This window comes from Halichoerus grypus, chromosome 4, assembly GCF_964656455.1.
Source record: "Halichoerus grypus chromosome 4, mHalGry1.hap1.1, whole genome shotgun sequence".
In the NCBI taxonomy this organism is placed as follows: Eukaryota; Metazoa; Chordata; class Mammalia; order Carnivora; family Phocidae; genus Halichoerus; species Halichoerus grypus.
The window spans coordinates 193,206,336-193,230,207 of record NC_135715.1 but is presented as its reverse complement, the minus strand read 5'-3'; the positions used below and the strand labels follow the sequence as shown (position 1 = coordinate 193,230,207).

The 23,872-nt window shown below is 46.2% G+C and overlaps 1 protein-coding gene across 3 annotated transcripts in view; it reads left to right on the top strand.

Annotated features, from left to right (window-relative positions):
• HDLBP (high density lipoprotein binding protein) overlaps positions 1-23,872 on the top strand; it is a 75,055-nt gene that overhangs the window by 17,037 nt on the left and 34,146 nt on the right. For 2 of the 3 annotated variants that reach the window (XM_078071601.1, XM_078071603.1), the window contains exons 2-4: positions 20,786-20,850; positions 22,081-22,193; positions 23,656-23,813. In XM_078071601.1, coding sequence (XP_077927727.1) covers positions 22,118-22,193; positions 23,656-23,813 — 234 coding nt within the window. In that variant the 5' untranslated portion in view covers positions 20,786-20,850; positions 22,081-22,117. Of the gene's footprint in view, positions 1-16,319; positions 16,434-20,785; positions 20,851-22,080; positions 22,194-23,655; positions 23,814-23,872 lie in introns of those variants that run through there. The other variant, XM_078071602.1, reaches the window with a different exon arrangement.

Genomic DNA, 23,872 nt, shown 5'->3' with positions numbered 1-23,872 from the left:
TTGATTATATTGTGGTATGTAGTGCATTTCTGTGATCCTCATATTTCTATAAACTTACATGTCTAAATGCTTAATTTGTTCCAGGTTTGATTGTTTTGTTTTTTTCAGGGCTGTGTAGAGGTGGTGCCGAGAATACACCCTGCATTGTTCTGTGTGCCGTACTGCAGTGTCTCAGGAGGCACGGTGTGTGGCTGTCATTTTGTGATGTTACAGTGATCAGAGGGTATGGTGTCAGCAGGCTGAGCATTCCTTATAGGAGCTCTCTATCAGCCAGTCTTCTAATGGGTTTCATAGCCATTTTGCTTGTGTCCATTTCATTGGTGTCTTAGAATCCTTTTGCTGCTATAATAAATTAGCGCAGACTTGGCTGAAGTCAGTCTCACTGGGGTAAGTCATGGTGTCAGCAGGGTCTACTTCTGGAGGCTCTAGGAGAGAATCCATTTCTTGCCTTTGCCAGCTTCTTGAGGCTGCCTGCATTCCTTGTGACCCTTCCCTCCATCTTTAAAGTGCACCGTTTTAATTTTACTTGTGATTACATTTGGGTCCCACCTGGATAACCCAAGGTAATCGCTCCATCTCAGTATTCTTGACTTAATTCCTCTGTAACTTGCACAGGCTCCAGGAATAACGAATGACCTGAATATCTTTGGGGACAGTGAGTTAGTGTACAATTGGCAATTGCAAAATGAAGAATTTTCTGTTTTGTTTTGTTTTGTTTTAATTAGTACAAGTGGGGAGAGGCAGGGGGAGAGGAGAGAGAATCTGCAGCAGACTCCATGCTGAGCGCAAAGCCCGATGCAGGGCTCGATCCCACAACTGTGAGATCATGACCTGAGCTGAAGCCAAGACTCAGATGCTTAACCAACTGAGCCACCCAGGTGCCCAAGAATTTTCTGTTTCTGTGTCTACATTTATTAGTTGATTCTCCTGTAAAGAAGGTTTCCCTTCTCAATTCTGATTACCCTGAAGTGCGGCTCCTCCTTTCCTTTTTATCATTGTCAAGAATGCACTGGGACTAGCTGCTTCCAAAGTGACAATGCATTTTTGTGGCTTTATTTCTCCTAGTATTATCAACTTATGGGTATGTATATAATTGTGTTTTGGCCCACTTAAGCCATTTTTTGAAGCTCGTATTGTTTCCCCAAGTTGGCTTCTGTGTTCTTTGGACATGACCCCATCTGTCTGTGACTCCTGCCTTTCTGCCACAGCAAGATATCCCACCTTGTCCATATTCTGCTCAACATCTGAGATTAGCCATTTTTCTGAGGAACCTGGTTCCTTTTAGTGGCAAATGGTGTTTGGATGCCACAGCCCATGTGCTAGGTAGGGATGCTCACTGCCACTGTTGTTGTGTTAAACATAGAAATAAATCAGTCAGTTATTTTACCAGCAAAAATGGATTTATTCAAGAACAACAGAATTGCAATTCCGGACGTGCAAGCTATGGCAAAATGGTAGGCAAATCCAACAAAGAAGAGGAACTTTATTTTCTAAAGAAGGAGGAGGAAGTTGGGAGAGGTTGTTTTGAAGGAATGTCCATTGGAGAGAAGCAGGAGTTGGGGATTCAGGATGTCAGTTCCTCACTGGCTTAGTTGCAGGGGTGGTCGATTTCTTGTAGGAGATAAAGTGTATGTCCTTCCTTGTTGGGGTCTGTAAGAGACAATTCTTCCTATAATTGACATTGAGTGGTGTGGCTCCCCCTTTTATCCTCCCCACTCCAGTTTAGTGAGGTTTCCCTTTATTAATTTTCAATTTCTCATAGTAGACAGACTTGGGAAATAATTATGAATATGGACATTTCCCGTTCAAATAAATATTCAAATAAATATTTACATGATTTTTACTTCAGTGTGTATCTTATGCCAAAAATCCTGGTTCTTAAGGATGTTAACTTGATTACCTGATTACCTAAATGTTACCATTTAACATTTTTAGAATAACAATGCTAACATTATCAGGATATATCCATCTCACTTGGAATATGCTGTCAAATTTTTTTTTTTAAGATTGTATTTATTTATTTATTTATTTATTTATTAAAGATTTTATTTATTTATTTGACAGAGATATAGCGAGAGAGGGAACACAAGCGGGGGAGTGGGAGAGGAAGAAGCAGGCTTCCCTCTGAGCAGGGAGCCCGATGCGGGGCTTGATCCCAGGACACTGGGATCATGGCCTGAGCCGAAGGCAGACGCTTAACGACTGAGCCACCCAGGCGCCCCAAGATTGTATTTATTTTTGACAGAAAGAGTGTACAAGCAGGGGAAGCAGCAGGCAGAGGGAGAGGGAGAAGCAGGCTTCCCTGCTCAGCAGGAGCCGGATGTGGGGCTGGATCCTAGGATCCTGGGGTCATGACCTGGGCCGAAGGCAGATGCTTAACCGTCTGAGCCACCCAGGTGCCCCTATGCTTTCAAATTATTGTGTTTTAGTTACCTTTTCTCTGATGTTTATGCCACCAATGTGACATTGTTAGATTTGTTTCAATTTTTTTAGTGAATTTTTTATTGCACCATAACAAACATAGAAAGTGATGCGAGTCTTTACTGTATATGGATCAATGCATTATCACTAACTGAACCCATCCATAGAACCAGCATCCAGATGAAGAAACAGGACATATTTTATTTCTAGAGTTTGTACTTCTCTGATTTATATGGTACTAGAAAAACTGTGAATGGTGGTGTATTCAGATGGATGTGGCTTCCTTTCCGCCTCCCTTCTAGTGTGTGTGTGTGTGTGTGTGTGTGTGTGTGTGTGTGTGTGTGTGTGTGTGTAGACACACCGTATTTCTGATTCTTAGGGGAAGGTGGCGTACTCTGCACCTGCAGTCCTCTGTTGCCTCTGTTATTAACTGTATACCCTGGAGGCCACACGTACTAGTGGGTGGAAATCTCTCCCATGCTTTTTATGTTGCGTGTTACTTCAATTGCATGGATATAGCATGATTTGTTCAGTCCTCCTCCTCCTTAATGAAGGTGTGGTTGTTTCCAGACTTTGTTACCTTTTTATTTCTTACTGTTTCTGCTACTACCCTTCTGTGTAATCAGTCCTTCCTTCACACAATAGGTAGAATCCATTCCAAGTTAGCTGTCTGATGTCTGCTTGGAGTTGGCCTCAGTGGGTACTTCTGAGTCTGGGGCTGCCATGCTGATCTGGGCCCTGCTGCTCTCCTGCTTCTTACCCTTGGCTCTCTATGGAGCCATAAACAGGTTGTCTTTGCCCTATATCCCTCTTTGGTTAGTGCCGGTTTTCTAATAGTGGGGCAACCGTTTGTTGTTGCCCTGCCCACCTTTCTTCTGTGACAGGTGAAATGTCTCCGTTGCTGCCCCCCAGATGCTCTGGCAGCATGATGGCCTGCTCTGAGTCCAGGATACAGAGTAAAACATATCTGCTTTGGTCTGTACGTTGGACTTGTACTAGTGCACCTTTATGTTGAATTAGTCAGTTCTTTGGGGGGAACAGCTATACCAGCAATTCTTTAAATCTAAAAGTGAAGTTCACTCCCTAGAGCAGACTCAGAAAGACAGAACTGGAAGAGATAATGGAGTCCCACCTCCTCATATGACAAATGAGAAAACGGGCCAAGTGAAGAGATGTGACATGACCAGTGTCACCCAGCAGGTGACACACTTCGAGTGTCTGCCGGGGCTTAATACCCTGGACAGGGGAGAATCCGAAGACTTGATTTTTCTGATGTTTGTTTCTTTATAGAGAAACATTACACTTCCATTTGGATAGGACTGGTTCCAGTTCCTAGGTATTTCTACCTATGGCTTGAGCTAACTTTGTATCTGTAGCATAATGTTTTCTAAGTACAAGCTAAGAGTCTAGGTCATAGACCTTTCCTGTGTAAATTGTAGGAAGAAAAAACATTTTTCAAGTATAAGTTGTTGCCCTTAGAATTATTTTGTTTCTTATAGTTTTAATAGGATTTATAGTCAGAAGATCAAAAGTGGGTGCCTGGGTGGCTCAGTCGTTAAGCGTCTGCCTTCGGCTCAGGTCATGATCCCAGGGTCCTGGGATCGAGTCCCACATCGGGCTCCCTGCTCGGCAGGAAGCCTGCTTCTCGCTCTCCCACTCCCCCTGCTTGTGTTCCTGCTCTCGCTATCTCTCTCTCTGTCAAATAAATAAATAAAATCTTTAAAAAAAAAGATCAAAAGTATTTTTTTAATTGTAGGGCTGAGGGGGTTATTGCCAAAGCCGTCCTCTACAGGTGTTTGGTCCCCGTCCTGCCCTTGCTGTCCTCTTCCCACACTACCTTCCCCTGAGGTGGGACTTGCTGTGGCCCCCAGTCTGTTGCTGCTTTGAAACCTGTTACCATGGCATTCAGAGACACAGATGACCCAAGGGTCACAGAATCCATTTCCACCCAGAAGCAGTGGTTGGCTTAGACCGTGAGGAGTGGTCTAAGCAAGTGGTTGCCACGTGCCAGTGTGCCTGGTGAGAGCAGCTGGGCCCAGTGTGTTGAGCGCAAGTCCCGTGAGGCTTGCTCACTCTCTTTATGCTGAGGTGAGACGTGTCTCCGCAGTCTCTTCCTGTCGCTCACTTTTCCTAGCTGTGTGTGCTGGGAGCTGGGCAGAACTCACCCCTTCTGTACTGCTCTCCAGATACGTAAAGACAGTCTTGGGTAGCTTCCAATTCCCAGGGGCTTTAAAGGGTTTGTGTAAGTCCTCTTCTCTGTCATCAGCAGTCCCTCCCAGGGAAATGAACAACAAAGATGTCTTAATTCAGACCTCTTGCCGATACCAGGGTCTAATAAAACAGTGAAGAAAGTAATTTTTGTGACCCTGCCTTTTGCTGATTTGTAGTAGCAGATGCTGCTTAATAGTACCGCTTTGTTTCCCTCTCCAAACAGAAGTATCCACGGAAAAAGTAAGGAGCATCATATAATACAGAGACATTCCTCTCCTGCAGCTGACTCTCAGGAGCACTTAGCCTATGTCTATCAGTAATTTCTAAACCTATTAAAACACACCTTTTTTTGGTGTATAAGAAATATATGCTGTTTTTACATGTGCTCACCTCCCAACTTAATACCATTGCTACTTTTTCAAATCCTTCGGAACAGTGCCCCCTCCTTTACCCAGCTCCAAATGCTGGTGTTTCCTGGTGCCTGGCTCTGTGCTCCCTGTTTTTCTATTCTGGGTGGCTTGGATATCCTACAAGTAGCAGATCATAGATAGTTTATGCACATATAGACGTGTTTCTCTCTCAAACACAGCTGGCTGTATATTAATGTACCCTTGCTCGTGAGTCGACAGGACACTGGCTGTATGGTTGAGGGAGGGACACTCATTCACCCCCAATCACGGGTCCAGGGCTGAGACCTTGTCTCTGAGGGTCTGCTGATTGGATTCTACATAATCTCTTCTTATGTAAACCAAACTCCTACTATGTTATCTAGGGCATTCAACATCAGTGTCTTTTAAGTGGATCAAGAACTTAGACACAGAGCAATTAGAATGTCAGATTCCTTGAGGTTTTTAAAGAATTTTTTACTTGACATAATTTTTTTTAAAGCAGCCTGCCCTTACTGAGAATTTCAATGTGATAAATTTAATATTGGTAGAAACATTTCACTCTTCTTTCCTTATTTTGCATTCTTAAGTTATGTGGTTACATGAACAAGTAGGACTGGCATAAACAGGTTTGGGGGTAAGTGTGTACCCTCACAGGTGGGAGCTGGAGTTCTGGGCATGCAGGAGGCAGTCCACAGATGGAGCTGGTGGGTGGAGACCTGCTCAGTCGGCAGGTCCGTTATGAGGCTTTGTGTCCCACCATCATTTGCCCGGCCCCCCTGCTAGAAACAACACAAATGTCCAATCTTTTGCTCCTGCAAAAAAGCCACAGTGTGTTTGTTTCTCGGCACCTATGTGAGCACATGTGGGAGAGGTTCCAAGAAGTAGGAATTACAGAGTCAAAGAACGTTTGTATTTTAAGTTACAATATATAATCAAATTGCTCTCCAAAGAGATCACATCAGTTATTCCTCCAGCCACACCAGTTTTCCTCTTCGTTTTCTAATGTTCATCAAACTTCATTTTTGCCAAACTGAGAGGCATAATGTAAGATCTCCTCCCACTTGCAACATGCATTTTCTTTTGTACAACTCATTTTTGTAGAAGATGTTTGTATCTTTTTTTTTTGCCCTTTTTTTGGGGTTGTTAATGGGTTGTTTGAGTCCTCAGAAGGAATGCTGTGCACTAAACTTGGTCACTTCTTTCCCGGAAGCCTTTGAGACAGCTCCCTGTGCCACACACTCCTGGGTGTTTGTGGCAGAGGAAACCTTCCCGACAGACACATTTGTATTCCTTCCCCTAATCTAAATGTATTTATTTTAAACAATAAATCTGTAGTAAGTTGATTTGGGACTTTTTAAAAAGACTGATATAAAGTTTATTAATAAGAAAAACCTTTTTGTCAGATTCCATTTCTGCTTTGGATTGGAAAACCAACTCTGTAGCACCATTGTCCAAATAAGAGTTTTCTATAGAATTTTAAAATTTCTACTATCTACCTTAAAAAAAAGAGCGACATTAAGTTCAAGAACATATTTTGTTTATCCCAATCCAGAGCATTGTTTCATCATGTAATCAATATAGAGTCATCAGCAAGGTGTTTTTCGTTGTTTTTTCATATGAAGTCTTCAACATCCAGTGTGTATTTCAGACTCAGAGCATGCATCATTTGGGAGTAGCCATGTCTCAAGTGTCAGTAGCCACATGTCATCAGTATTTGCTGGCCAGCATGGCTAAGGGGCAGTTTTCCTTTCATTTCTATAGAAATCCATGAACTTACCCTTTTGAACCTAACGTTGTCCCATTCGCTTTTTAAAAAGAGTTACAAGGTGTGGGGGTGCCTGGGTGGCTCAGTTGGTTGAACATCCTACTCTTGATTTTTGTTCTGGTGTGATCTCGGGGTCGTGAGATCAAGCCCCACCCACATCAGGCTCTGCACTCAGCGGGGAGTCAGCTTGGGGTTCTCTCTCTCCCTCTGTCCCCACCTTGTGCATGCTCTCTTGCATGCTCTCTTTCTCTAAAATAAATAATAAATCTTTCTTTAAAAATAAATAAAAAGAGTTACAAGGTGTGTTTATCTGACACATGTTCTTGAATTAGGCTCTAAATAAATGCTATTCTTTCCTCATCTGTATAAAGATACAATGATTATTTCAGTATTCATGAAATTAGTGGAGTACTACATTAAATGTATTCGTTTCGTGGAATTAAATGTTAATATTCCCATACAGTGAGATGGCTGGCTACTGTAGGGCAGTTTATCTTCCTTGATCTTTTTAACAATTTACAAAGGCAACTTGTAAAAGTTAAGAGCTTAAACGACTTGCCGAGGTGACCCAAATAGGATCCGAGCAAGACTCTGAACTTACTTGTCCTGACCACAGGTGTGCTGTTCTGCATGCAGTCTGTCCTCGCTGTGGATACCTGTGATGACTTAGCCAACACTTAGGTGGAAGAGAAAGACGTGAAATCTCGTAGTAGGGTCACTGAAGAACACTTCGGTCCCCTTTCGGTCACTTCCTGACGAGAAATGAAACTGGTGCGGCGCAGAGCGGCACGGCGGAGACTGCAGCCCGCGGCCGTTTGTTGCCCTCCCCGCTGGACGGGACGGCTGTACTTTAGGGAATAGGTTGCCAAGTTGGATGTCCTACGGTAATAAATACCATTCTGAGCCAAAGAAAGGAACCTAGTTTTGATGTGTTCAGTATTAGAATATGCTCCCAACCTGCCGCTACAGTTTATAGCCAGGTATAAATAAGCTGAATCATAAAATGAGTTTATTAGTATATTTTTGAGCTATCAGGAGGGATGAAAACATACTCTTCTTTGCCCGGACCCGACCACCACACTCGGTGTGGGAGAGCAGACTGTGCGAAACACTCCCCTCCCTGAGCGCCAACCTCTTACAGGATCGCAGGGCCTCTGAGCCAGGATCAGACCTGAGGGGCCCTCACAGCCTCGGAGGGGTCCTCTGGTCCATTGTTCTTCCTGACCCCCGTCTGCATGGCTCCACTTCCCTGAGTCCCGTCAGGTCATTAGCTAGAGCAAAGACGGTAGGTAGCCTAAATGACACCCCTCTATCCGTGTTTATCCATTGACAGGCTGTTGTTGGCTCTTGCTAACAGTGTGCTGTGATGACAGAATCCTTGTCTCTCTTTCCCTGCACTCACGCAAGAAAACTGTTTTTCAAAAATAGACATCTAAAAGTGAGATTGTTGGGTCGCCTGGCTGGCTCAGTCAGTGGAATGTACAACTCTTGATCTCAGGGTTGTAAGTTTGAGCCCCATGTTGGTGTAGAGATTACTTAAAATCTTAAAGTCTTCAAGAAAGTTAAAAAGTGGGATTGCTGTCTTAGGGTGTTTGCGTCTTTAGCCTTAGTAGGCCTTGTGAATGGTATAAAGTAAGGACCTACGCTTTTTCCTCATTTAGATAACCAGTTTTCGCGGAGGCATCAATTGTAGTTCGTCCACAAGTTCACCTCTGATAAAAGTGACAGCTGTCTGTTAGGGTGTCTGCGTCGGGTGCCTCCCGTCTGCTCCACTGTTCTCTGTCCCTGCACCACACTGTCTGAATTACTGTAGCTGTGAAATCTCGATATTCGGGAGGGCAAGTTCTCCCTACCTTATTTTCCTCAGAGCTGTAATTGGCTGTTCATAGCCTTTGATCTTTTGTATAAGATTTGTTGAATAAATGTAATTGTGTATGTAAATATTCTAAAAATTGTATACAGAAATATTGTTACACAATACAATATTATAAAAATGGTACATAGAAATACTGTCTAAATAAAAATTGCATAAAATCTGGTTGCAAAATTCCATACACATACACACCTGCACGCCCATTTCAAGGTTTGAGCTGCATTTGCATGAATTTCTAGTCTGATTAGGGGAGAAGTACAGTCTTTATGATTAAGTCTTCCTAGATAGGTCGGACATGGCACTTCTCTATTTTTAGGTCTTCTCTGTATTTTGACAAAGGGTTTTAGAACCTTCTCTGTAAATCCTATTATTTTCTTATTAGATTGACTTCTGATGTTTGTTGCTGCTGTTTTGGAACATGTTTGGTTTTGTGTACTGATTTTGTTTCCAGAAAACCCTGAGTGCTGATAGTGTATCCAGAGCTCCTCCTGGATCTCGTACTTGGACAGTTGTACTGCCTGTGAGCCCCGCTGTTTGCTGCTTCCAGTTCTCGCTTCAGTTCTTCTTGCCTTCCTGCCCTGGCTAGGATCTCAAGGGTAGGTTCGAACACAGAAAGCACTCATTTGCAACCCTCTTGGTCTTTGTGATCCTAAAGTGAATGTTTCTAATGAGGGCTTCTGGTAGGCACCTAACATTTAGCTAGGGAAGTGTCCTTCTATTTGTTCTTTTTATGAGGAATGGGCAAATTATATCAGATTCTTTATTTGAATATTGTGAGGTGATAAAATCATTCTTGCCCTGGTGTAATAATGTGGTGAATTACTTTGTCTTCTCTTTTCTAAGTAGGCTCCAAAGCGGGGCTTGAACTTAAGACCCTGAGATCAAGACCTGAGCTGAGATCAAGAGTCGGACACTCAACTGACTGAGCCACCCAGGTGCCCCTACTTAGTCTTTCTAATATTGCACCAGCTTGCATTATTGGAATAAAATAGACATTATTATTATATATTGTTTTGACTTTCTAGATGAGTTTGCTAGATTATTAAGTATCTAGATGAAATTCATACATTCTTTTCTCCTGTTACACTTGTCTGGGAAATATTAAAGTCTCCTGGCTTTGTAAGTGAGTTGGGAAGATAATTTCTCAGGGCTTCCTTACGAAAGCATATGGGCTTGTCTCTCTGTTGAGATCTTTATATTAGTTTCTTTGAAAATTGGGGAGGGTTGGTTATATAAACTCCATTTCTAACAGACTGGGTGACTTGTTTTTCTGAAGTTGCCTATTTTCTCTCTTTTCAAGGTGCGTGTATGTGTGCGCGAGTGTGCGTGTACCTGTGTGTAGGTGTGTGTTCAAGTTTTTTTTTTTTTTTTTTTAATTTTTATTTATTTATTTATTTATTTGAGAGAGAGAATGAGAGACAGCACGAGAGGGAAGAGGGTCAGAGGGAGAAGCAGACCCCCCGCTGAGCAGGGAGCCCGATGTGGGACTCGATCCCGGAACTCCAGGATCATGACCTGAGCCGAAGGCAGTCACTTAACCAACTGAGCCACCCAGGCGCCCCAAGTTTTTTCTTTTTTTTTTTTTAAGATTTTATTTATTAGAGCGCAAACAGGGAGGAGGGGTAGAGGGAGAAGCGGACTCCCCACTGAGCAGGGAGCCCTTTGGGGGACTCCATCCCAGGGCCGAAGGCAGATGCTTAACAACTGAGCCACCCAAGTGCCCTCAAGTTTTTGATAATACTTGTCTTATTCTTGTATGATTTTTCAGAGTCTGTGGCTATAGTTTTGACCCCCTTGAATTCTTAGTATTGCCTGTTCATACCTTTTCTTATTTTTTTTTTCCATTGGTCAATTTTTGCCAGAGATCTAACTGATTTTTTTTAAAGACTCCACTGTAAGTTGTATTTATTCTCTCTAGTATGTTTCTTATTTCATTAATTTCTTGTCTATTAGTTTAAACGTTCTTTAGATTTATTTTGTTCTAATTTCAGGAGAGGATGATTAAATTTTTTTTTTTTTTTTAAAGATTTTTTTTTTATTTATTTATTTGAGAGAGAGAGAATGAGAGACAGAGAGCATGAGAGGGAAGAGGGTCAGAGGGAGAAGCAGACTCCCTGCCGAGCAGTGAGCCCGATGCGGGACTCGATCCCGGGACTCCAGGATCATGACCTGAGCCGAAGGCAGTCGCTTAACCAACTGAGCCACCCAGGCGCCCCGAGGATGATTAAATTTTTACTTTTTCCTCTTCACTAATATGATGGCTTAAGGCTATAAACTTGTCTCCAAGCAACACTCTGGCTTGATTCCACAAGTTTGGATCTATAACTGCTTATTGTTTAGTTGTAAATATTTTCAGATTTCTTCTTTGACCCATGAGTTACTTAGAAGCAAGTTTTTAAATTTCCAGGGTTCTTAAAATTTTAAGTTGACTCCTAATTGATCGTGTTGTATTTAGAGAATGATACGCTGTTAATTCTTTGCCATTTGTTTTTGTTTTGTCCTAGCTGCTGGCCAGTTTTTATAAAAATTCTATTAAGATTGAAAAGAACATGTCATTTCTAATAATTGGGTGAAGGATTACATAAATCCAATAAAGTAGGTTTATTAACTACATTGTTTTAATTTTCTGTACAGTTTTTTTTTTTTTTTTTTTTTTTAAAGATTTTATTTATTTGAGAGAGAGAGAGAGAGAGCACATGAGAGGGGGGAGGGTCAGAGGGAGAAGCAGACTCCCTGCTAAGCAGGGAGCCCGATGCGGGACTCGATCCGGGGACTCCAGGATCATGACCTGAGCCGAAGGCAGTCGCTTAACCAACTGAGCCACCCAGGCGCCCCAGTTTTAATCTTAATAATCTGTGTTACCAGAAGAGCTGAGTCTGTCTTTGTCTGTAATCCTAGATATGTCAACTTCTAGTAACCTTCCTGTTCTTACTTTATATATTTTGTAGCTGTGTTATTAGATATATACATAATCAGAATTGATTTGGATTTTTTAATCTTGACCTTCTTAGTTCTTACTCTACAGTTTACTTGATATGAAATTAATATGGCTAGCTCAGCTTTTATTGGTTAGGTCTTGTCTGGACTGTTCTTCCATCCCTTTACTTTCATCCTCTGTGTCCACATGGTGGCTGAATTAGCTTTTAGCTGGATTTTGTATTTACATTAGATTATTACCACATCTGGGTTCATTTCTTTCATCATATTTTGTGCTACATTTGCTTTGCTCGTCTTTTACTTCTCCTGCTTCCTATTCTGTTTTCTCTTTTCATCTCTTTTAGTTAATAATTACTAATACAAAGTAACGTAACTGGTAAGTAATCATGTATATTGTAATGGATACCTCTGAACCTACCACCTAGTCCAAGATCTAGAACATTGCCAGTAACTTCTGTTTGAGAGTTTGGTTTTTTGATTTGAAAGTTAAAAATTGTGCTTTCACTAGATTATCTTTAAGTTTGTATCATTAATTCAGCAAGGTCTAAAATTAGTATTTCTAACCTTTCCTCAAATAATGTCCTGAAATACTCCAACTTCAGTTTCTCCTTTCACGTATATTTGGTTGCTGCTTATAATTTTAATTATATTTTGTATTTTAATTTTCTCCAGATTTTATTGTTATTAGTATGTGGTCAGTGCTTGTTTCACTTTATCTGGGTTACTGGTTTCTTTGTCAGTATTCCTCCTGGCAGAACTCTCTGGCTCTCGCTTTCTTCTTATTGGAGCATGTCCTGAAGTGGTTATTTCAGTAGCCATCCATCAGTAGTAGTAATAGCTTTCTCTTAGTCTAAATGTGTCTCTTTCACTCTAGCTCTTAAATGAGAGAGGATTCTGAGTTGACAGGTACTTCCTTCAGCATAGTTTACAGGTGTTAGTTCGTTTTCCTCTGGTAGGCATTGTGCTGTCTCCTGGTGTTCCTCTGTAGGTAACCTGTCTCTTCTCTAGTCACTTTTGGGTTCTACTCTTGTCTTTGGCATTCTGAAGTTTCACTACAGGGTGTTTAGGGTGGATTACTTTAAAGGATGCCGCTAGCTACCTGTTCTGTCTCTTGCATGGGGGGAGGGATAGCGTTACATCCTAGAATTTTCTCTGCTATTTTTCCAATACTGCTTCTCTGTTCCTTGTGATTGCTTCTTTCAGAACTTCTATTAGACATATGTTGGACTTCCTCATTCTCTTATCTATATTTTTTTTTTTTTTCAAAGATTTATTTGAGAGAGAGCAAGCATGTTGTATGTGGGGGGGGTGGGGAGAGGGAGAGAGAATCTCAAGCAGACTCCCTGCGGAGTGTGGAGACATGGATCTCGATCCCACAACAGTGAGATCATGACCTGAGCCAAAACCAAGAGTCATACGCATAACTGACTGAGCCACCCAGGCACCCCTTTTATCTATAGCTCTTAACCCTTTGCATTTGTGCTATCTTTTGTTTTTTTTTAAGGCCACCTTTATGTCTTACATCTCTAATCACTTTAGGATTTTTTTTTTTTTTTTAAAGATTTTATTTATTTATTTGAGAGAGAGAGAATGAGAGAGAGCACATGAGAGGGGGGAGGGTCAGAGGGAGAAGCAGGCTCCCTGCCGAGCAGGGAGCCCGATGCGGGACTCGATCCAGGGACTCCAGGATCATGACCTGAGCCGAAGGCAGACGCTTAACCAACTGAGCCACCCAGGCGCCCTTAGGATTTTTTTTTACAGTCTCAATCTGATAGTTCTGTCATCTAAAGTTCTTAAGTCTAATCCAATTTCAGTCTTCTTGTTTTTTGAATTTTGGACTTAACAGCCTCTCTTCAGTGTGGGTAGATTTGTTTATATCATTTGTAGCCTGTTACAAGGTTTATTTTTTGCTGAGTGGGGTTGCTTTCTGTTTTGTTAGTTCCTAGATTTGGGCTTGGGGGTCTTGGAAAAATGGGGTTGTAAAGATTTGAGCGCTAAATCTTTATTGAGTATTAGTCCATGGTTGTTAGTGCTCAAGAGGAGCTCCCACCACCTGGTAAAGCAGATTGGAAAGTCTCTATGCTGGCTGGTTTGTTTTCTTCCATCCCTCCCCCGCCCCCCCCCAACAAAGGTAGGGTGATGCAAAGTATTAGTCCGTGGTTGCTAGTGCTCAAGAGGAGCTCCCACCACCTGGTAAAGCAGATTAGAAAGTCTCTGTGCTGGCAGGTTTGTTTTCTTCCATCCCTCCTTTGGCCTACCTTTGTTGAGAGTTCTTTTGAGGGTCATGGCTCTAAGGGGCTGGGGGATGCTGTTCTAACCTTTTACCTTGAGCAGGCCCACATCTTTTCCCATGTCCCCTTGAGGGCTGAAAACCCAAATGTCACAGACTGATGTTCACTTTTTGAGGTAGCCATAGGGGTTTCCTCACACATTATCTGGTGTGACTGTTGCTGGCCCCAGCCCTCTCAGTCTGCCTCTACAAACTATTAGTTTCAATGCACTGAAGCTTGCTGGGAAGAAAAGCTGGTCATAATTATCAGCAAAGAAGCATCCTGGGATGGTTTGTAGCACAAATTCAACGTCTGATTTTACAATATCTTTTGCTAACTAGAGGTCTTTTAACGTCTTTTAAGGCCTTCTGTGCACCAGCTACTCTGAGCTTCTGACTGTGGTGACTTCCAAGCTTCATTGGAAGTTTCTTGACAGTTGACCGGCCAACTGTTTGGGAATCCCTCCCCTGTTCCTCCCTCTTTACCATCCCTCCCCCCCCCACACACACATACACAGTGCTGAGACTTCAAAAACAAAACAACAAAACACTTGTCTGAGTTGCTGGTTGGTTAGTCCCCATGGAAGGACTACCTACAAACACTAATAACATAGTAAGGGAGCTGAAGAGCTTGGTGCTTAAAGAAGTTCTTCCAAGTCTAAGGATATGCCACCTGTCCAGGTCCCATCCTAGGGACTTAGGGCACTGCTTTGACCATGATGTCCTTGGCTCTAATGGGTGGATTTTTGACTGCCTCACAGACTGGTTTCTGTCCCCCAGTGATGTCATGAGGGGTTCCTGCTGGCTGGGCTGGGCTTCTCCCTTGGCTTTCAGCTTGCCCATACATTTGCCTACTTGACGTCCACACTTGACCATCCAGTGGGCATCTCACATCACATCCCCAAGGCAAGTTTTTGCATCACCCCCCCCCCCCCTTTCCAGTCTAGTCTTCCTTCAGTCTCCCAATCTCAGTGCAGGCAGCCAAGAACCTCCCTGCCATTCTTACCTACTGTCGTGTTCTGCATCCAGTTGAGGAACTTTTTGGTGCCGCCTTCCAAATGTGGCTACCTAGTTCATGTACCACTGCCAACCACAACGGAAAGCTGGTGTCATCTTCAGACTGAACAACTTCAGTGGCCCAGCCCCCCATCCCCTCCCCCACATACTTTGACTGTGTTCCACTGAAAAAAGTACATCTGGTTGTGCCTTCTGCCACTCCAAACTCCCAGCCATCCTCCCAACCTAAGCAACACCTGTATGAGAACCACAGGCTGTGCTGGCCTGGCTCTGGGCTTCCTGTTGAAGTGGACCTCGCTTTCCCACAGTCCCTGCCTCTTGCCCTGTGTGGCTCCACGCATCTGTGGTGCACTCTTACAATGCAGGCAGGATTCTCCTCCTTACACTTCCATCAGAGGTACCAGCTGATGTCTACAGATTACTGCGCTGGACTTGTACCCTTGATTTTAAAAAATCAAACAGTGCAGCTTTTTATTATACAAGGAATGCAAACCTGATCAGCCATTCTCACCCTTTAGGGTGGAAGCCCTTTGAGGGTAGGGATTCTCTCTCCTGCTGGATCTAGGGTTGGGCACATAGTAGGCACACCCATTCTTATCTCCATGAGGAAAGAATGCACTCTTTAAAGATTTTATTTATTTATTTGACAGAGCAAGAGAGAGCACAAGCGGGGGAGCGGCAGGCAGAGGCAGGGGGAGAGGGAGAAGCAGGCTGCGTGCTGAGCAGGGAGCCCGATGTGGGGCTCCATCCCAGGACCCTGGGATCATGACCTGAGCCGAAGGCAGACGCTTAACGACTGAGCCACCCAGGAGCCCCAAGAATGCACTCTTTAAATGAAGAGGGTTCTTCAAACTGGTAGCCAGGAAATAAGGATATTCTGTGGAGGTGAGCGACATAAGGAACTGAACCACACAGGAGCGGGAGGGAAGGAAAGTGTGCTCCAACTTTGGGGCATGGGCCGAGTTCCCATGGAGTTTGGTTAGGCTAGAGCAAACTCGTCGTCCATCTGTGTACGGGGAGTTGTAAATGGGGAGGGGGGCAGCAGTTAATTCCCTTTGTGTTGTCCTTCGCGGTCTCTTGTTTCTTTATTGGGTGGGGAGGCAGTATTGCTGGTGACCTGGCTTCCAGAGCGGGCTCGGCCTGACGGTGCGGGTCTCCCCGCTGCGTTCCGGAGGTGGTGGTGGGGGGATGCATCGCTCAAGTCTCCGTCCCCACCGCCCACCCTAAAAGCCACAGAGCTTTTCCGGAGCTGGGCCTGGCCCCCGGGCTGCTCGCTCCTGCGCGGCGGGGCGGGGGCCGCTAGTGGGGACCCCGCGGGGGGCGGCGGGGGCGGGGCGTGGGCGCGGCGGCGGCCGGGGGGTGGGGCGAGGCGGGGCGAGGCGGGGCGGCCGCCGCCTGACGTGTCTCGGCGGGATTGGAGCCGCCGCCCTATATAGCCGCGGGGGCCCGGGCGCCGGCCTCGGAGCGCGGCCCGGCTTCTCCGCGGCGGGCGGCGAGCGGACGGGCGCGCGGGCGGCGGGACGGCGGGACGGACGGGCTGACCTCCGAGGAGTGAGCGCGGGCCGGAGGGGCGGGGGGGGCCGGCGCGAGCGGGGAGGAGGGCGCGCGGGGAAGTTGGGGCGCGGGGCGGGCGGGGCGCGGGCTGCCGACGTGGAGCGCCGGGCGGGGGAGGGGCCGCGGCTGCCTGACCCCCTCCCCTCCCCCCCGCCGCCAACCGGGCGCCCCCCCCCGCGCCCGAGCGCCCCCTCCCCTTCCGCCAACCCGGCCCGACCCGGGGGGCGGCTACGTGTCACTACTGCGCATGGGCCACGGCGCCGGCTTGGGAAGAGTGAGAAACTTTCCCGAGTCCGTGGCGCCGGCCCGCGCGCCCCCCCCCACCCCGCACACACACACCCGCGTCTCCGGCGGCGGCAGCCCCTCGGGGTCCTGCTCTTTCCGTGCCCCCCCAACCCCTTAGCCCGGCGTGGGGGAGGGGCGGCCGACCTGGGGCCCGGGCCGGTGACGTGGGCGTCCGGCCGCCGAGCTGCCCCCTCCCCCCCCGCGCCCCTCCCCCGGCCCGGACTTGAGGGGGGTGGCTGGGGGTGCTGGGGGTGCAGTGCGGGTCCCGAAGGGCAGGGCCGGGGCCGGGATAAGAGCAGGGCCCGTGCAGGCCCAGCCGCACCTCCACCTGCTGTCCGTCTGTTTGGTCCGGTGGGCCTGCTGCCCTGGGGGGCTGCAGCGCGACTTGGACACACCCCAGGGTCCGCGCACGAAAAATACATTACGGAAAAATACCGAATTTGGATGAAAGGCGGGGAGGCCGAGCGCGTTACTGCCCCTTTAAGCCTGTCCCCGCCCGCGGGCTCGCGTGGCCTGTGGGAGGGCCTGCTGAGGTGGCATCTGCGAAAGTTCCTCCTGCGGGATGGGTGCCGACTTCCAGAACTTGGTGAAGCCGCTCACCTGGCCCCCCGTGGGGGGGCCTCGCTCACACTGGGGCTTTGTGAACTTTAGCCCGTGGGGAATTTGTTTTTGTTCTCAAGTTTGGCTTGTGGGTCTTGAGAAGTACTTTGGGGGGAAAAATTCCTTGGAAGGTTTGGTGTGGGGATAAAAGTAACTAGTTTTAATTTTGGAAGAAGAAGAAAGAAGTCCTGGGTTTCCATTGGAGTTTTTTAATATGCTCTGTATTCGGTCTTGTCTAGTTATGTGAAGTAGGGAGATACTCATTAGGTGGTTGAGATAAAGTTCTTTCTGTACTGTTACTTCTTTGCAAAGACCTTTCCTTTTGAAAATATAATTGGCAGAACGTCCCAAGGGAATCAACAAGTACTTCTGGTAGAGAAGGAAAATTCTTCCCTTTAAAGATTTTCCTGTTGTATATTTGTTAGGACCAAGTTTCAGATGTAGTCCACAAACATTGTGACTTTGGATTTCTCCCACATGATGGGAGTGCTTGGCAGTTCCCTGGGATGGAAGAGAAGAATCTCTGCTGCTCTCTGTTCTCCTTTCTTTGGGCCTAGTTCTGTTGGCTGCATAGTTATATTTTGAGATGTGGACATTTACGCTCTGAAAAATAAGACTTAAAGTCCACGATGAGAATAGTTTGCAATTTGCTTGGAGTGAGTGGATCTGAATGCTTCCTGCAGGGAAAGTAGTTGAGAGCAACCAAAATGAGGAAGGGACTGGAGCAATCTTGGGAAGAACTGGAGGAGAAAGGCCTTCACATGTCTGGAGCAGTCTTGTAGAAAAGTCGACTTGTTCTCTGTGGCAAAAGTGGGGCAAGGAGTTGTAGATCTTGGCACTACATGAGGCAGACTATTCTGACAGCTGTGCAGAGGTGAAGCGGGGCTCCCCTGTACAGGTCCTGTCTGCTGGTATTCCAAGATTGCAGTGGAGTGGTGCCTGAGGTCCCTTTCCAGACTGATTGAGCAGTGTTATTAGATTAAGTGAAGAACCGTGATAGCATGTGTTTGGCCTCTATTCTTTGATAATGGGGCCTGTGTACGGTCTCCTGGGAACTTAAGATAGCAGCGATCACTGATGGGGTCTTCCAAGGACTCGGTAGAGTGGGAGTCATCTTGTTGGGTGTTGTCTGTGAAGACAGAGCAAGGGCTGGTGGGGAGCAGGTTTGGGTGGGCATAGAGCTGTGGGGGACAGTTTCTTAGGTGCTGCTTTGTTGAAATAGAGGCAGGTAGCCAGTCATGCTGAGAGCATGTTAGGAGAGCTGAGATTGGCCTTTCATAAAATCTTAGCCCAGAGCCTCAGGTAGAGAGAGGTCTGCATTTACATATGCGTCATCAGGTATGTGTTTAAAGTAGATTGTTAAAAGATAGGGTTTTGAGAAGCTTATAAGAAAAAGAGCAACCTTTTTTGATGATATTAGAGCCCTAGATGTTAACTCTGCTGCTTGTTGCGATGCATTCATTTCCAGCTGCGATAAACTGCCACTGGAAATCTGGGGACTAGAGACCCAGTGTATCCTGTCAAACAAGTCTGGAGTTTCTGGAGATCCACTCTGTCCTGCTGCTGCCCAAGGGCCTGTGCACACTTGGGGGCGTTAGAGAGGCTCTGGCACAGGCTCTCCCTCCTACACATTAGTAGGTTCATTGGGGTTGGTGAGCCTTTCCTGAGCCCCCTGGACTAAGGGGTTTCATAGAGGAGCTGGCTGGGATTGACTTCTGAAAGGTGTGTGAGCTATCTCAGAAGAGACCTTCAGGAACTGGTCTTATCTTCGTGACACTAGGTGAAGGGTGGGAATTGCTCCTCAAAGACCTATGGCTGGAGGGGACGTGGACAGTGACCGCACTTTACAGGCTTATTGAGTGGCTATCACCAGGCACTGAAGATTCGCCCTGTCCAGAAAGGCAGGAGGGCTGGTCAGTGGGAGCAGAGAAGAGGGTGTGAACATAGTTGGTCATGTGGAGAAGCTGGGTTATTAGGGGGTGGATGGTTGTGGGTTTTAGGAAGTGGCATAGCGTGACCTGGGGTGGGAGGCTGTTGAGATGCAAGGTCAGCAGGTAGAAGAGCAGGTGCAGCCCAAGTAGAAGTTCTGAACAGGGAGGGCCTGGGTCCTGGATTCACTGTTGGCACTTTGACCTAGAGAACACCTCCATCTTGTGCCTAGACTGGCTAAGTGTACACAGGCCAGACACTTGGAATCCGAGGGAGTGCTTAACCGTTTACATCTTGTCAGAATCCACATGTGGAAGTGCTACTCTGATACTTTGATTTCAGCTTTAATCTTTAGAACTTGTGGGTTAGAATTGTTGGCAGATTCTCATAGTCGTCTTGGTCAGTTTGTCTCCACTTCTCTCCCTCCGTCTTGGTACATCTGAGTGTCTGGTGGGACTCGGGCCCCAGGGAGGCCAGAGCCTCTCTGGCTTATGGTACTTTACCCATGTGACTCAAACCCTGCATTTAGAGACTTTTTTTTTTTTAAAGTCCTGAAATGCTGCTGGACAATGAGACCCTTTTAAATCCAGAGTCTACTGGTACACCCCTGATTGCCACGAACTGCCTTCCTAGCTTGTGAATTACACGTCTTATGGGCAAGAATTTGGGGATGTTATTCTCCAGTTAGTAGGTGTTCTTATTACTGTTGTTGCTTCTCCCATCTTGGACACCTACCTTACCCCTATCATAAAGTCCACCTCATTGCACTCTACTGAGTGTGTGTGGTGTTTGTGTAAAGTGGCAGGTAACCTACCTGGAAGCCTCCCTATCCTAAAGTCCCCAAGGCAAGATGACCCACACCCTCTTACTTCACAGAGTAGTTCTTGGTCCTCCCCAGACGGCTTTTGAAGGTTCCTTCCAACCCTGCTATTTTATGGCCCGGTTTCCAAATCTCCAGTGTATTAGAAGGGACCAAAGGACTTTTACAGGATAACAGCGAGAACAAAGTAACTACAAAACACACAGCGAACTCATAAAGACAGTAGCTCTCAGTCACCCTGCAGAGCTCAGGAGCCCCCAAGGTCTGCATGCTGTTCTGCATCGTAGCCCAGTCTCACAGAATCTTTTTCCTTGTGGCTCAGCAGTCAGACATTAAGAGTACAGGAGAAATTACTGAACCATGCAGGAGAGCCAACCATCAATTTTGTAAGCATTTTATTTCAAAATGGTTAAATTTAAAAGTTTTGACATTAAGGGATCAGTCCCTCAGGTCCAGGGAAAAGTTGCCCTCTAAAAGTTCTGGATGGTTTAGATTTTACTGTGATAGGTTTTGTTTGAAGCTAATAGCCTGGGGGCAGAGCTTCCTTTTTTTTTCCCCAAGAAACTTGTCTAAATATTAGTATTAGTAAGCAAAGTGTAGATAACGTTTTGTCCTCTTCTGGTTGGGAGGTAAAAGGATCTGGGTTATAGAATGCAGATAAGTAACTTCTCTCTGGTTTTCTTCTTGTTCACCCTCCCTTCCTGTCCCACACCAGCAAAAACTGGCAGGCTGACAGAGGCGGCCTCAGGACGGACTCTCTGGCTACTGACCATTTTGCTGGTAAGTGTGACTGTCCTTTCTGAAGGTTTCTTGTCCCTGGGCTGCATGTGTACTTTTTCGTTGTTTCATTCTTAAGTTTCTAGTGGCTCAGAGAGACTTGCTGTAACAACAAGAGCCATCCGTGTCCACGTGCGCCCTTCAGATGTGTTATCGGGCCTCCACCTAGTTTGAAGCCTTTCCTCTCTCAAATGTGAATTATGTTTGTTCAGGATTCTCTGAGTTTGGATCTTGCTTCTCTTGAGGAATGCAGAGCTTAATTTTCTTGAACTTGGGAAGAGGTCTTACTGAGCTGTGAAAATTATGCAAAACTCACTCTTATTACATCACTTAGCTCTCTTAATACTTTTTTGCCATGGTGGTAGAAAAAGACACTTGGTGCCTAATGGTGTGAAAAGAGTGGGTTCTTCCTCATCGCAGTAGCATGGAGCTCACCTAGAGTTGAAGGGAGGAAGCGAACACCTCTGCCTGAATGAGCCTGAGTCCCACTGAGTACCGTGGCACTCAGGAGTGGGGTCTGGAGGCAGAGACTGCTTGGTTCCTTCCCTGAACCAAGGAACTGTGTGCCCTTGGGCCAGGTCCCGCCTGCTCTGAGTCCCCTCTGACCCCTCAGGGCTAGGACATAGGAGAATAACCAACCAGCACATGTCAGAGGCACTTAAACCGCCAGCTTCTTGCTGTTACGTTGTTGCCAGGGAGCTCTGAGAGACTGCTCTTTGAGCCCGTGGGCCCGTGGGCATGGCCAGGCTGTGTGGTGCGCTGGGCCTTGCTGACTGTGCCCACGGTGCCCACCATCCTGGCAGAGGTGGGCTGATTGCTTCTTGTAGCAGCTGTCCTGTGATGTATTTTATAGGCATCAGGAGGCATGTGGATGAACAGACTAAGAAAATAACAGAGATAGCTCTTAGGAGAACCTTCCAGAGGTTGATCTGCAGGCTGTCTCTGCAGCCCCAAGACATTGTGGGACTGGAGCTCTCAGCTGGAGCCTCTGGCTCCTCACTTAGAGGATAACCTTTGAGGGGAGAGTTGTCCAAGGACCCTCCTTCACTTGAGTTTTTCCTTTCATCATTTGCTGAAAGTTTGGGTATCATCTTATATCGGAGGTTGTCACAAGTGAAGAAAATGGTGTGGTTTGCTGGTGAAACAGAATTAAACCTTTGGCTAAAACTCTAAGCCTAACAGTTTGGCTCTGCCTTGACTCTCTTCTCTCTGACTCACTCCCTCCCGCTTCAGTGGCTCATCCGGATTCTGCGTAGGCGCGAGATCAACCATGAGCTCCGTTGCAGTTTTGACCCAAGAGAGCTTTGCTGAACACCGAAGTGGGCTGGTTCCACAACAGATCAAAGGTGACCGCCCTTTTGTGCTCGTCTTCTCACTTTGAGACACCGCTCCTTCCAAATCTTCGTCAAACCTTATGGCCTTTGAGAAGTGCCTTTTGGGACTGTAGCTTTGGGGTTGAGCCTGGGCTCCCACTTCTTACCCGCTCTGTTTCTCACTGCCGGCGTGGCCCTTGTGTGCAGGTGGAACTGGGCAGGAGTGACAGATATTTCTGGATACAAAAAGATTTGAAGTGTGGGCCACTTTCTGGAAAGCCAGTAATTTTGATCGTTGGTAATTAAAATGAGATTCTTTTTCAAAATTGCCGTTCCCCAGTTGTGCTGAACTAAAATCCCTCAAAATCTGGTATATGTTTACAAAAACAGGGTAACTTGATTTGAATGTTAAATTTTCATCTGTAATCTTTCAACTGTATGTAGATTATATAAAATTTTCAGGTGAAAGAGTAGGTTAACAATCAATTGTGAGTTCTTAAGTTTAATTAAAATTAAAAATGCACTTTGTCAGTCACATTGGCTGTGTTTTAAGTGCTCGTTTCCAGGGCAGTGGACACCCAAATACTGCAGAGTGCCTGCAGGGCTCTTTTCTACCTGATGCAACAGCCCTGTGGAGTCTGCACTTCTGGATGAGGAAAGCAAGGCTCTGACAGGCTCCAGCTGCTTGTCAGCACTGAGTCTTTATTGGCGTCCCGGGATAGCACAGCCACGCGGCTAGAAGTGATGAACCCTGAGTTGGACACAGGCCTGTCTGATTCCAAAGGTCATCTCCCTGCTCTGTGTGCACATCCATTCACAGTGGTTTTTATTGGGCCCTGCCATTGCCGGGGCATTTGGGGTGATCCGAAACAGTCACACTCCTGTTTTCACAGAGCTGTAGTTAATGGGACAAAAACGTGAATGATGAGGGCACTGTGGGGGATGGAAGCGATTAATGCTCTGGGGCCTGGTTTCCACAAGGCTTGTTGTGCCTGTGAAGGGGGGGCGGGGGTCAGAGATGGCAGCTCCTGCGAGGGTTACTCTCAGTACCGTGCGCTACAGTGGGAAATCGGCTGGAGTCTGCCTCACAGGCAGTGCTGAGCAACAGCATTATTTTGTTCTGCAAATTTAAGGGCTGGTTATGTGCCAGGCATTGTCATAGTTGTGATTTGTTTAAGCTCAGGATCAGAAGGGTCTGGGGCTTAAATTCTTTGTGGAAAGGCCTGTTTTCAAGGAGGAGTGGGGCACCCGGTGTCTGAACTGACCTCTCACAGGGGAGGCTACCTCTCCAGGCGACATGCCGAACCTGAGGGCGCGCTGGGCCTGGGGACCGCCTGGGGTGCTTTCCCATCACAATGAAGGGATGGAGGGGCAGGGTGTCACTCAAGCAATTAATGTTGTTTTTCTTCTTTCTTGACATTAAAACTCTCCAAGTGTTTTTTTGTCTAATGTTGAAAGCACTGTACTTCCTTTTAATCTATGTTGGCCGGTCCAGTTGCTACTTTAAATTCAGAAGAGGAGAGCGACCCTCCAACCTACAAAGATGCCTTTCCTCCACTCCCGGAGAAATCAGCTTGCTTGGAAAATGCCCAGGAGCCTGCTGGCGCCTGGAGTAACAAGATCCGGCCCATCAAAGCTTCTGTCATCACTCAGGTAGAAACTTCATTCTCTCTTTACCTGCTCTTCCAAGTAGGAAGTGGTAGCATCTGATG